At 48.5% G+C, this 13,421-nt stretch overlaps 1 protein-coding gene across 2 annotated transcripts in view; it reads right to left on the reverse strand.

Moving 5' to 3' along the window:
- MICALL2 (MICAL like 2) overlaps positions 1-9,180 on the reverse strand; it is a 49,004-nt gene extending 39,824 nt beyond the window's left edge. For both annotated transcript variants that reach the window (XM_082199710.1, XM_082199709.1), the window contains exon 1: positions 8,433-9,180. In XM_082199710.1, the coding sequence (XP_082055836.1) occupies positions 8,433-8,575 (143 nt within the window). In that variant the 5' untranslated portion in view covers positions 8,576-9,180. The remainder of the gene's footprint in view (positions 1-8,432) is intronic.
- Between the last annotated feature and the right edge of the window lie 4,241 nt (positions 9,181-13,421).

Raw genomic sequence — 13,421 nt, forward strand, 5'->3', positions numbered from 1 at the left:
TTTCAGTGAAGACTCACTTTTACTTCTGGATCCTCAGCACAAGAGATTTTTCCTTCCTCCGCTCACAAATCGGCTTCAGGTCAGCTTCCAGTTCAGCTCCTCAAAGAATCTTGGGAGCTGCGGTTTTATAGGGTGCTGAGAGTCGCTGGGAGACCCCCTCTATTGCCCTCACACAGCTGCAGCCAGACTGGTGACTGGGAGCGGCCGCCGAGACCATATAACACCCGTCTTGAAAGACCTACATTGGCTCCCAGTACGTTTCCAAGCACAATTCAAAGTGTTGGTGCTGACCTTTAAAGCCCTAAACGGCCTCGGTCCAGTATACCTGAAGGAGCGTCTCCACCCCCATCGTTCTACCCGGACACTGAGGTCCAGCGCCGAGGGCCTTCTGGCGGTTCCCTCACTGCGAGAGGCCAAGTTACAGGGAACCAGGCAGAGGGCCTTCTTGGTGGTGGCACCCGCCCTGTGGAACGCCCTCCCACCAGATGTCAAAGAGAACAACAACTACCAGACTTTTAGAAGACATCTGAAGGCAGCCCTGTTTAGGGAAGCTTTTAATGTTTGATGTATCACAGTATTTTAATATTCTTTTGGAAGGCCGCCCAGAGTGGCTGGGGAAACCCAGCCAGATGGGCGGGGTATAAATAATAAATTATTATTATTATTATTATTATTATTATTATTATTATTATTATTATTATTATTAGGCTACGAGTGATCGCCAAAGAAGAAAGAAGAAATAGCAGTTCCCAGACTGGTTCAACAACCAATCCCCTCTTCCCAAGGAAATCTGGGAATTGTAGCTCCCTCGCTACATGGGAATAATCATACTGTTCTACCTTACAGGGTCGCTGTAAAGATTATCAGGAAAAAGATTGTGAATTGCTCCCAGCACTCAGCTCTTAAGGTAGATTTGCGGTGTGTGCATGTCAAACATTGGAGGCAATGACTTCAGCTCGTCCATGATAATATGACAGCAGCAATCGCAGATAACAAAGGCTCTCAGTGAACCATTCACAGTGGCATCAGGTGTTAAACAGGGTTGTGTTATCACCCCAACTCTATTTATTATTTTCATCGCCATGATCCTACCCTTTGTCAAATGGAAACTCCCCACCGGAGTACAGTGGTGCCTCGCAAGACGAAAAGAATCCGTTCTGTGATTCTCTTCGTCTAGCGGTTTTTTTGTCTTGCGAAGCAAGCCCATTGAAGGATTAGCGGATTAGCGCTATTAGCGGCTTATCTGATGATCGGATCAGCTGATAAGCGGCTTAGAAAAGGGGGGAAGGAAAAATCCCAGCAGGAATTCGCAAGACATTGTCGTCTTACGAAGCAAGCCCATAGGAAATTTGTTTTGCGAAGCACCTCCAAAACGGAAAACTCTTTCGTCTAGCTAGTTTTCCGTCTTGCGAGGCATTCGTCTTGCGGGGCACCACTGTAGAAATAATATATTGAACAGATGGAAAGCTCTTTAAGCTGAATAGGCTGAAAGCAAAGAATAAGGTTACCATAACCTCCGTCATAGAGCTTTAGTATGCTGATGACAACGTAGTGTGCGCACACTCAGAGGATGACCTCCAAACCATCCTAAATATCTTCGCAGAAGCTTATGGAAATTTGGCCTATTGCTCAACATCCAAAAAACCAAAGTGCTGCACCAACAAGCACAAAACAACCCCTCCGCAGTGTCACAAATCCAGCGCAATGGTGTAGCGTTGGAAAGTGTTGGTCACTTCTCCTGCCTGGGGAGTTAACTTTCCACAAGGGCCGACATTCATGCCGAAACTCAGCATCACCTCAGCTCTGCAAGTACAGCTTTCTTCCGATCGAAGTGCAGAGTCTATGAGGACTGGGACATTCGTAGGGAAACCAAAATGCTTGTTTACAAAGCAACCTGGTGCCTTCATCAACCTGGGACCCTCCTGCTGCTCTGGACCACAAATCCCCCCCCCCCCCGGTGCTTGTTGGGGCTTTCGGGAGGTAAAAGAACAAAATACGCTTTTGGGGGGAGCAGCAAGCTGGCAAATGATTTTTTACCGCAACTTAAGAAACAGCATAGAGAGGGTCACAGAAGCCGCCCCACCAAAGCCCACTCCCTATTAACACCAGAGATATGTCTGCATCAAAATCCTGCTCAAGTTCACCCAAAAGTCTCCTCCCCACAAAAAATATATATCTTGCCCTCTGTATCCATTATGCAAATCAGACCAGTGGGCAGAATTGACTCAGCTTCTGCTGGTCGTATTGAACAGGCGAGAAGCCACACGGGGCGCTCAGTTCCCATGCTCATGAAACACGGACCACTTATAAACGCCATCTCCAACTCCTCGAAAGATTCCATCAACGGTGTCTCCGAAAAAGTTTACACATCACTGGGGAAGACAGGCAAATTAGAAGAAGCAAAGATCTCCAGTGTCGAAGCGATGATGCTTCAACATCCACTTTGTTGGACTGGTCATGTTGTGTGGATGCCTGATGATCGTCTTCCAAAGCAACTACTCTATTCCGAACTTAAAAATGGAAAGCGTAATGCTGGTGGTCAACAAAAGAGGGTTAAAGACTCTTCTCAATGCAAATCTAAAAAAATGTAGTATAAGCACCGACAACTGGGAAACACTGGCCTGCAAGTGCTCCAATTGGAGAACGGCCTTTACCAAAGGTGTCATGGGCTTTGAAGATGCTGGAACTCAAGACGAAAGGAAGAAATGTGATAAGAGGAAGCCACGTTTGGCAAACCCTCACTGTGATCAACTCCCGTCCGGAAACCTATGTCCCCACTGTGGAAGGACATGTGGATCCAGAACTGGCCTCCACAGTCACTTGCAGACTCACTGTTAAAACCGTGTTTATGGAAGACAATCTTACTCGGCTAGAGTATTCCTGTCAAGATTCAACAGGCACTTTCCAGAAACAACTGAAGACAGTTTTGATCCGACAGATAGATAAAGGGGCCTTATACACTATGCTTCACTGGGATTTTAATCGTGTTGTGTTTTTTTTAACAGTTTTTAATTATGTTATGTGCAAATCACCTTGGGACAGTGGTTTAGAAGGTGATTAACAAATTGTAAAAATACCAAGGCAGGGGCTAGCCCTTGGGTGAGCAGATTCTCTTTCACTTCTCTCCTCCGACCCTCTCTCCTGCTTTTCCTGAGAAGGATGTGGATAATGTATAAACAGCCAAACATGTGTCAGACCTGTTAGCAAAGCAAGTCAAAACAATAACAGGCGGACAGGCTTTCCATCTAAACTATTTGCTTTAGCCTCCACATTCCAAGGGGTAAGTTTAGCGTCTGTTTGCTGAGAAATAAACACTGTTTAAACACAGATGCAATCAAGAGAAAGGATATGGGACAAGAATCCTGGCTTTTTTTCCAGGAAGGCTGCATTGCAAAGGTCCGGAATCATATGGGCTCTTAAGAACAGAGCAAAACTTATTGAATCCATCTGCGGATTTAACAGTGAGAGATGTCTGACTGCAGAACCTCAGGTTATGAACTCTCCTTCCTCGGAGGTTTTTAAGCAGAGGTTGGGTGGCCATCTGTCCTGGATGCTTTAGCTGAGATTCCTGCATTGCAGGGGGGTGGACTAGATGACATTTGGGGGTACCTTCTGAAATAAAAATTTTAAGGTCTTATATATATATAATAAATGTTCATAAATGTACCAACCAAGCACGTACATAGATCAGCACAGGAAGACAGTCCTGAAACCATTTTGACTCCCAAACTGACCAAATGTTTTCTCTGCAAGGAGGGAGGGGATGAAGGAACCTTCCTATTGTCTCAGGAATTGGGAAATCACCATCTCAAAGGTATGACCAGACTACCAGGAAAGGCAATCAGATAAGGCATTATCAGATAACCTGGCAGATAGGAAAAACAACACCATTCAAATTTCTGTTGTGGACCGCCTTTTCTGTGATGTAGGTATGATGTTTGTGGGGGGTGGTCTTGGGTTACACCCCTTCTGTGATGCACGTATGATGTATGGAGGGGTGGTCTTGAGCTCCAGGGAAGGCAATTTAAATTGTCTATATAAGGGCGGGCACACCTTTGTTCTGGGTTCCTCCTCTGTCCTCCTGCGTGTGAGGGGAGCACCCTGTTGCAACAGTTCAATAAAGATCAGGCTTACGAGCTGCTTTGCTTCTCAATATTCTCTGGTTGGCCTCTGTTCTTTTCTCTGACTGATGGAGAACCTGCAAAGGACTCTATAAGGGCTTGATACGGAGGGGCGGGGGCATGTCTTATTCACCTCCTTCTTCGCTGCAATATATCCATTTATTTCCAATTGTCAATGTCAAAAGGGACTAAAATCTATAAAATTCATAGAAAATCAACGTGCCAATTTGCTCGATTTCTCTAGGACAGGGGTCTGCAACCCGCGGCTCCGGAGCCGCATGTGGCTCTTTTACACCTTTGCCACGGCTCCGGGGCAGATACTAGCGACGGGAGGAGGCGCATTGTGCTCCCCGACACTCCCCACTGTGGCGGGTGCTGTACTGGCTGTGACGTCGCATGGGGGCGGTGCGTGCGTTAGTCCCGACGTCACCTTCCTGCTCGCTGTCAGATCGCGGCTCTGGAGATATATTTGTTTTAAATGTTGCAATGGTTTTGCGGCTCCCAGGTTTTTTTTCCTTTGGAAACGGGTCCAAGTGGCTCTTTTTGTCTTAAAGGTTGCAGACCCCTGCTCTAGGACTTCATGACACCTCCCCTGTCCTCCATAATCCCTCAAGCAATGTGTCAGGACCCTAATCCTGTCAAATCACTCTGCCAAGCCTTTCCTCCGGGCAGTGCCAGGTGGCAGACCATGCATACATGGACCATTGTCTTCTCATCAGGTACTCGGGATGTGCTTATCTCCAGCTCTGCATAATTCCCTCTCCCTCCTCCGTATGTTAATCCTGTGTAACCCAACCTCTTCTTAATGTATTCATGATGTAACTAGGATGTATTTTGCACTGTATTATGGGACATGGAGGGAAGTTTCAAAAGTTCATGTCACCCCTTTCTCGCTGTTCAGTCTCGCCTTGAACCTGTTGCGCAATAAACTTGGATCTTCTGCAGTTTGCTCCTGTCTCCGGCTGAGCTCATTTTCTTCCGCAGGGACCCGCGGACTTAGTCCGATGAGCTGGGTGGCAGAGTAGCCCCGCACCCAGATTTTACCATAAAAGGCTCTTGCGTTCCCCATAAGAGAATAAGGGCAGATTTTTGTTTACTACACTTCCAACTCAACATTTCTACGATTCTTTGACCTGTTGGTGCTGAAGGCAGAGGAGAGGTCTGGGGAGAAGCAGCGATGCAGCGAAACCCCTCAGCTGTCTCCTTTCTCATTTCCCACCAGTTCCTTCGTCAGAGTCAGCCACATGGAAGGAAGTGGAACAAGGGCACATTATGCCACAGTGGCTCAGACAGTCATGCATAACCTCTGAGTTCATTCATCATGTGCGTTTGGGGTTTCAACAGGGATGGTGTCATCCGGTGGGCAAAGTTTGGTTGTGAGCGATTCCTTTGTCTGGCCCTGGTTTTGCAGGAGTGGAGGGTGATATAGTGGACCCCCGACAGGCCTGTGGAAAACTTCTTAGTTTTCTTAACTCCCAAGAGAAGGCAGTTCCTTTTCTTTGCTTCTTAGTCCTTTTGCTCCTGCAATGGATTTACTTGGAAGAGAAGGGGCTGAATTTTGTTATTTATTATTTGGAATTCCATTCTGCTTTTTGTGGGCGGCAACTGCCAATTTGAATTAATTTTGAAGCTTCGGGAGACAAACGGTGAACTTCTTAGATTTGGGGGAATGCATGCAGCCCTAGTGTGAATCTAGGGCAAAACGGGGGGGGGGGGTGAACTTGCTGAAATGGGAGGGGCAAGCTGTGCTGTGCAGCCCCCACTCAGGCACTTCCTATTGCAGCTGATCTCACCAGGGCTTGCTGTGACTGCCGATCAGTTGATTGGACCATCAGCTAGAAGGGGCCATGAGGGTCATCTAGTCCTACCCCCTGAAATGCAAGAATATTTTGCCCAGCGTGTGGCTTGAACCCATGACCCGGAGATTAAGGTCCTCGTGCTCTACCGACTGAGACATCGAGGATACTCAAGAGGTTCAGAAAAGGGCAACCAAAATTATTGATATTCCACACTAGGGATCATTAGGGGAAAGAGCTGAAAAGAAAAATGCTGGTATTGTGACACCGTGATGTAAATCTCAGGTGCAACTGCATTTGGAATTCCGTGTAGGGTTCTGGTCACCTCACCCCAAAAAAGAGACGGAAGAGTTGGAGAAAGTTCAAGAAAGGGCAATGCAGATAATGGAGGGGATGGATCAACAACCTTACAAGGAAAGGCACCAGCATTTGGGAGTTTTTTGTGTAGGGAAAAGGCAAGTTAGAGGGGATAAGATACAAGTTTATAAAAAATTAGGCATGGCATGAAGAAAGTGGATAGATAAAAGTTTTGCTCTCTCTCTCAGAATATTAGAGGATATCCAGAGAAACTGAACATTGGAAGGTTCAGGACAGACAAAAATAATTTATCCACATAGCCCATAGTTAAATTCTGAGGTTCCCTACTGCAAAATGTGATAATGGCCACTAACGTGGATGGCTTTTAAAGAAGATTGCAGAAATCCATGAAGGTAAAAGCAATCAGCAGTGACTAGCCATGACATCTCTGTATTATCACTTTTGCTTTTAGGTGAAAAAACTTGTTCAGATCTCACCTCTGTCCTGAATTGGCAAGCCACCCTGCGGGCTTCAGCCAGCACAAATACAACCCCTACCTTGAAGGGTTGTTGTACGGATTGTCAGGACAAAATTAATGAGCATGTTTTTAAAACCTCCTTTCATCCGGATTGACTCCAGGGCAGGATACAGGTTTGTTTGTTTGTTTGTTTGTTTGTCTGTTTTTAAGCACACAAGACGAAACTGAGGGGGAAGGAGCAGGCAAGCACACTTTAAAAGTGCAAAAGAACTTTTCAAAAGGCTGAGCAAACAAAAAGGTGTGGGTGTTTTTTTACTTGGCGCCTAAAAGAAAGCTGTGATGCTGCCAGGTGAGCCTCAGGGGACGGCATCCCATAACAGAGGAAGAAAGCTTCTCTCACTAAGCGCCACCCACTTCGCTTGAAAAGGGAAGGCACAAACAGAGGTGGACACTGGAACATGATTTCAGAGCAAAGGCAGATTGATAAGGAAGTTTATTGGATCAACCTGGATGTTTGCAGGTTAATGAATGTGAAACTCTATTGCCCAAAGCAGCCTCCTGCAAACTGCTGCCCTCCATAAGTTGTTGGGCTCCAACTCCCATCAGCCCCAGCCAGCATGGCAAATGGCCAGGGGGTGATGGAAGTTGTGGTCCCCAAAATCAGCATTTACTACTACTTAGAAAGAGATATCCCTGCATCATATTTTCTGATCGAAGCACTTTGACATTTCATCTTACGTAGGAACAACTTTGGACCAAAAACCCCAGCTGATCCTGCCTTTTGGAGACATGAAGAAGTTGCCTCCATCAACACCACCAATATTATTGTTGTTGTTGTTGTTATTTGCTTTAAATATCCTGCCTTTGCATGGTTCTCCCTGCCTCCTCATTTAATCCTCACAACAGCCCCGTGAAGTAGACCACGTTGAGAGTAAGTGCCTGTTCCAAGATACAGCTCAGTTGGTTAGAGTGTGGTGTTGATAATGCCAAGGTTGCAGGTTTGATCCCTGTATAGGACTGCTGAGTATTCCTGCATTGCAGGGGGTTAGACTAGATGTCCCTCAGGGTCCCTTCCAACTCTATGATTCTGTGATTTACGGCCAAGAGAACCCTGGTCACTCCCAGGCCTTTGTCCAACACTCTAACCACTGCACTATGCTGGCTTAAGTCTCTGGTTAGACTGCATCTGTCCATGGAGGTAAAGGTGAAGGTAAAGGGACCCCTGACCATTAGGTCCAGTCGTGGCCGACTCTGGGGTTGCGGCGCTCATCTTGCTTTATTGGCCGAGGGAGCCGGCATACAGCTTCCGGGTCATGTGGCCAGCATGACTAAGCCACTTCTGGCGAACCAGAGCAGCGCACGGAAACGCCGTTTACCTTCCCACCAGAGTGGTACCTATTTATCTACTTGCACTTTGATGTGCTTTCGAACTGCTAGGTTGGCAGGAGCAGGGACCGAACAACGGGAGCTCACCCCGTCGCAGGGATTCGAACCGCCAACCTTCTGATTGGCAAGTCCTAGGCTCTGTGGTTTAACCCACAGTGCCACCCGCGTCCCACTTAACTATTCCAGCAGACCCTCCTCTGAAAGCTCTACCTGCCAGAAACTTGCCATCCTGCCCTCATCGCCCCCAGCACTTTGCAAGGGTTCTTTGCACACACACACACCAAGTCCTTAATTTCAAGGGGGTGAGACCCTAAGACAACCCCTTCCCCAGCTCTCTCTCTCTGTAGAACTCACATGAGATCCGGCCTGTGGCGATGAAGGATGGCACAGAAGGCCAAGCCGTCCCGGAAAGAAGTGGTCATGTTGGTGATGCTGACATCCCGGTATCCTTGGCACTGTTGCTTGCACCATTGCTGGAGGGCTTGGATAGCTGCCATCTTGGAGGGGGACGATGAAAATACGAGGAAGCGATGGAGAAGGAGGAGAGAGCGGTTCAGAGCCCCTCGCCTTGGCTTCTGGGCTGCTCAGCGCAGGGTTGGAGACGCCGGCGGTCTTCCGAAGCGCGCCGCCGTCTAAAGCTCTCCCCGCCCCTATCCAGCCCCCCAAGTCGCCCCGCGCCCTCCTTTTTCCATAGCAGGAGGCGAGGCAGGGAACGCTGCAGGCAAAACTGTCTGAAATCCCAGGCACACTTGTCTAGCAGCGGGGCAACGTCTGGTGGCCAGCCACGTCGCGCGTTCCAAAATGTGCCAAATTGTTGTGGGGCGCGGGGCGGGCACTCTGTGCGAGAGACCCTCCCCAAATCCGGCGCCCGGGAAGAGCAGCGCCGGCGCAAATCCAGCCCTGCTCCCGATCGGTGGAACGGAAAGCGGCCGCGGCGCTTCCGACGTGCGCCAAGACGCGCGACCTCTCCAAAAAGTACCCCCAGAGGCGCCCGTAGGAGCGGGCGGCCGGCCGGGCGGAGGGAGCCCCGTAAGGAGCGATCGCGTCGGGGAGGCTCCGCCGGGAAAGCCGGAGAAACTCCAGCCTCCGGATCTGTGGGAAAGAGGAGGCGGGGAGGGAAAAGGAAAACTTCGGCGGCGGGGGGAGCCGGGGAGCCAATGGCCGAGCCTGGAGCGCAGGAGGGCGGGGAGCGGGACGAGACGAGAAGAACTCCGCCTCCCGGACCTCCCCGCCTCCCCGTCGGGCCTCCAGCGGCGATCTTCTGCGTGCTTACTCTCCGGTGCGCTCCGGAGTGGTCCAGTGGGGTGTCCTGGCCTGATCCTATGCATGCTTACTTTGGAGTAAGGTGCGCTTCGCGCAGTTGGGAGGATCGGGTCCCTGCAAAGGATTCCCAATGGTGGGGCGAGCGGTCGGATCCTGATTGCACTTTCTCAAAAGTAAGCTCCTAGAGTCCTATATAGGACGTCCAGCCCGATCCTGTTGTCCAACAGGAAGACGATCTAGATCATTTATGATTTTTAAAACACAGGACTCGGCTTGGGGGAGCTGTCCATTTATTTTTACTTATGGCTTCCTGCTTCTTAAAGGTAAGGGTAAAGGGACCCCTGACCATTAGGTCCAGTCGTGGCTCATCTCGCTTTATTGGCCGAGGGAGCCAGCGTACAGCTTCCGGGTCATGTGGCCAGCATGACTAAGCCACTTCTGGCAAACCAGAGCAGCACACGGAAACGCCGTTTACCTTCCCACCAGAGTGGTACCTATTTATCTACTTGCACTTTGACATGCTTTCGAATTGCTAGGTTGGCAGGAGCAGGGACCGAGCAACGGGAGCTCACCCTGTCGCGGGGATTCGAACCGCCGACCTTCTGATCGGCAAGCCCTAGGCTCTGTGGTTTAACCCACAGCGCCACCCACTTCTTAAGCAGTTCCTAATCCATAAGAGGGCCTCGGCTCTTATCCTCTGTTTTTTGCACCTCTGGAGACAATGGAGAAGTGCTCCTTCCTAGCTAAAGTCAAACTGTTGGAGAGTTTGACTTTAGCCAGGGGAGAGACATGTTTTGTTGCAGCTGGGACACATGAAAGTGTCCAGTTGTGCTGCTGCAAATGCACCAGGGCGATTCTTCTCTCTGCTCCTCCCAGCGGTCATTCCTCCTCTGGTCACTGCTGTGGATGCACAACTTGACTGCTCTTGTCTCCAGGGGATTCCCGCAGAAATCTCCTAAAACAGACGGTTGCCAACAACTACAAAATAGTATCTTTAGCAATGCTTTTCAACCAAGACTGACACTACCCCACCCCACAAGTACACTATATAAAAGAATATAAGCCTTGCCCCGTCCCCCTTCCTCTCCCCCCTCTTCTTCTCCAGCCTTATACTGTACTCAGCACTAATGTTTCATAACAAATGTCACTGGTCTGTGAGAAATCCTGAAAAAAGAGTCAAGGCATGTGCTTTTGCAAACCAAGGAGATCTTTAATCAACAACAACAGCAATGCTTTCTAACCCATTTCACCAGAACAGACACTAAGCTAAGCAGCCTGTGATTTCCCCCTGGAAATTCCCCACTGGATCCCTTAAAAAAAAAAAAAAAGCTTTTTCATTGGCCACTTACCAGTCCTCAAGTTTGGAAGCCGATCTTGGGGACAAATTACATATTTTTGTAAGGAGATAAGCGGTTTTTGCATCAGAGTTCTTTCTAAAGATTCTCTCTAATACATGGATAGGCAAACTAAGGCCCAGGGGCCGTATCCGGCCCTATCGCCTTCTCAATCCGGTCTGTGGATGGTCTGGGAATCAACGTGTTTTTACATGAGTAGAATGCGTGCTTTTATTTAAAATGCATCTCTGGGTTATTTGTGGGGCATTCGTTCATTTATTTCCCCAAAATATAGTCCGGCCCCCCACAAGGTCTGAGGAACAGTGGACCGGCCCCCTGCTGAAAAGGTTTGCTGACCCCTGCTCTAAGAGGATGCCTCCCGGACCCAGCAATCTGCTGGGTTTTAATTCACCAAGGAGGCCCCAAACTCCCCTCAAAGGTCTGCCAAAACAAATAAGGGTTTCCTGAGGGTGGCAAAACCCAAACAGAAAGGGTGTGTGTGTGTGTGTGCCAGGGCAGGTAGCAAGGAAGGAGGTGCAACGCCTACCCTCCTCACGTGCACTGAGTCCACTTCCAATACTTTCAACACAAAAGGAGTTGGGAAGATCGGAGAACAGGAAGCTTCTACTGAGGCAAACCCCCTGGTCCATCTAGCTAAGAACTGCCTACTCTTGACTGGTAGCAGCGCTGCAAGGTTTCAGGCACAGCCCTGCTTTGGGACCTTCTGTCTACAAAGCGGATTTTCTGACACTGAGCCACAGCACTTCACCTTCTAAACAGGTGACAGTCCCTACCATCCTCTCTGAAATTGAGGACAGCCCCCACACACCCCACATTGCCCCCAAATAGGGATTCACTGATCAGTGTTATGGGCAACGGGCATGGCTGATTTGCTTGTTAGGTAAAGGTAAAGGGACCCCTGACCGTTAGGTCCAGTTGTGACCAACTCTGGGGTTGCAGTGCTCATCTCGCTTTATTGGCCGAGGGAGCCGGCGTACAGCTTCCGGGTCATGTGGCCAGCATGACTAAGCTGCTTCTGGCGAACCAGAGCAGCGCACGGAAACGCCGTTTACCTTCCCGCCGGAGCGGTACCTATTTATCTACTTGCACTTTGATGTGCTTTCGAACTGCTAGGTTGGCAGGAGCAGGGGCCGAGCAACGGGAGCTCACCCCATCACGGGGATTCAAACCGCCAACCTTCTGATCAGCAAGTCCTAGGCTCTGTGGTTTAACCCAGAGCACCACCCGCATCCTTGATTTGCTTGTTAACAATGGCTAAATGAACTACGTACCTACCTTTAAAAAGCTCTTCTTTTTCTCTCTCTCTTTTTGTGTTTCCTTTCTTGGTCTTTCTCTTTTTGATATCTTAAGAAAAAGATAAAGTGATAAAAGTGTATTCTGAAAACCTCATTAAGTTCAAAGTGATGCTATGTAATTTCTTTAGTAGTATTTATAAAATATTTAAAACTGGTTAATTGTAATGACTTGATGTAGCAACCACTGTGGCTGTTTTTCCCCCTCTTAGTTATTGTCGAATTCTAAATAAAGTTTTATTCTGCTAAAAAATAAAAAAATAAAAATAAAAAGCTCTGTTTTTATTGAAAAATTCCTCCCACTTCACAGACGACAACCAGCAGAAACAGCCACCTAATCCCATTGCAGCCAAGCAAACATGTGCTTAAATGTCAGTGGAGATTTTTTCAAATCTCATGTCAGCCCCGTGGAAAGATGAAGACTTTAGAAGGCGACGTACGCCTCTCCGAAATGATCTATGGATTGTGGTGAAACATGGAATGGTGGAAGAGTCTTTGTTAACATGTGAAATGAGTAGGGGGCCATGATTCCGTGCAGGAACCTGACTAGGGGAGGGCAGGGCCGGTTCAGGAAAGCACATCTCCCAGCCTTCTGAGATGCTAGCCAGATCGCATTTGCAGCTAGAAAGCCAGTGAGGGCTGTTGTTCCATCAGATTTCTACCTGCTTATCTTTGCACTTTTTCAGTGTTCTTCAACCTTGGGTTCCTGGATGTTGCTGGACTACAACTCCCATCAGCCCTGGCCAAGCTGTCTGAGGCTAGTGGGAATCATAGAACTGTAGTGTTAAAGAGTCCGCAAGAGTCATCTCTTCCCACCCCCTGAAGCGCAGGAATCTCAACTAAAGCATCCATGACAGGGGACTATCCAACCTCTGCTTAAAAGCCCAGGGATGGAGAATCTGCCATCTCCCAAGGAAGACTGTTCCACTGTTGAACAGCTCTTACTGTCAGAAAGTTCTTCTTGATGTTTAGTCAGAATCTCCTTTCTGAAGGAGCGTCTCCACCCCCATTGTTCTGCCTGGACACTGAGGTCCAGCTCGGAGGGCCTTCTGGCAGTTCCCTCGCTGCGAGAAGTGAGGTTACAGGGAACCAGGCAAAGGGCATTTTTGGTAGTGGCACCCACCCTGTGGAATGCCCTCCCACCAGATGTCAAGGAAATAAACAACTACCTGACTTTTAGAAGACACCTGAAGGCAGCCCTGTTCAGGTAAGTTTTTAATGTCTGACGTTTTATTGTATTTTTAATGTTTTGTTGGAAGTTGTAACTTGAATCCATTATTTTGAGTTTTGCCCTCTCTGGAGAAGGAGAAAAGCTTGTTCTACCTTCCATATGTCAGCTATTGAAGTATTTGAAGATGGCTGTCATATCTCCTCTCAGTCACCTCTTTTCCAGGCTAAACATACCCAGCAACTGTTCCTTATCAGGCTTGGTT

Source organism: Podarcis vaucheri (genome assembly GCF_965113315.1).
Source record: "Podarcis vaucheri genome assembly, chromosome: 14".
In the NCBI taxonomy this organism is placed as follows: Eukaryota; Metazoa; Chordata; class Lepidosauria; order Squamata; family Lacertidae; genus Podarcis; species Podarcis vaucheri.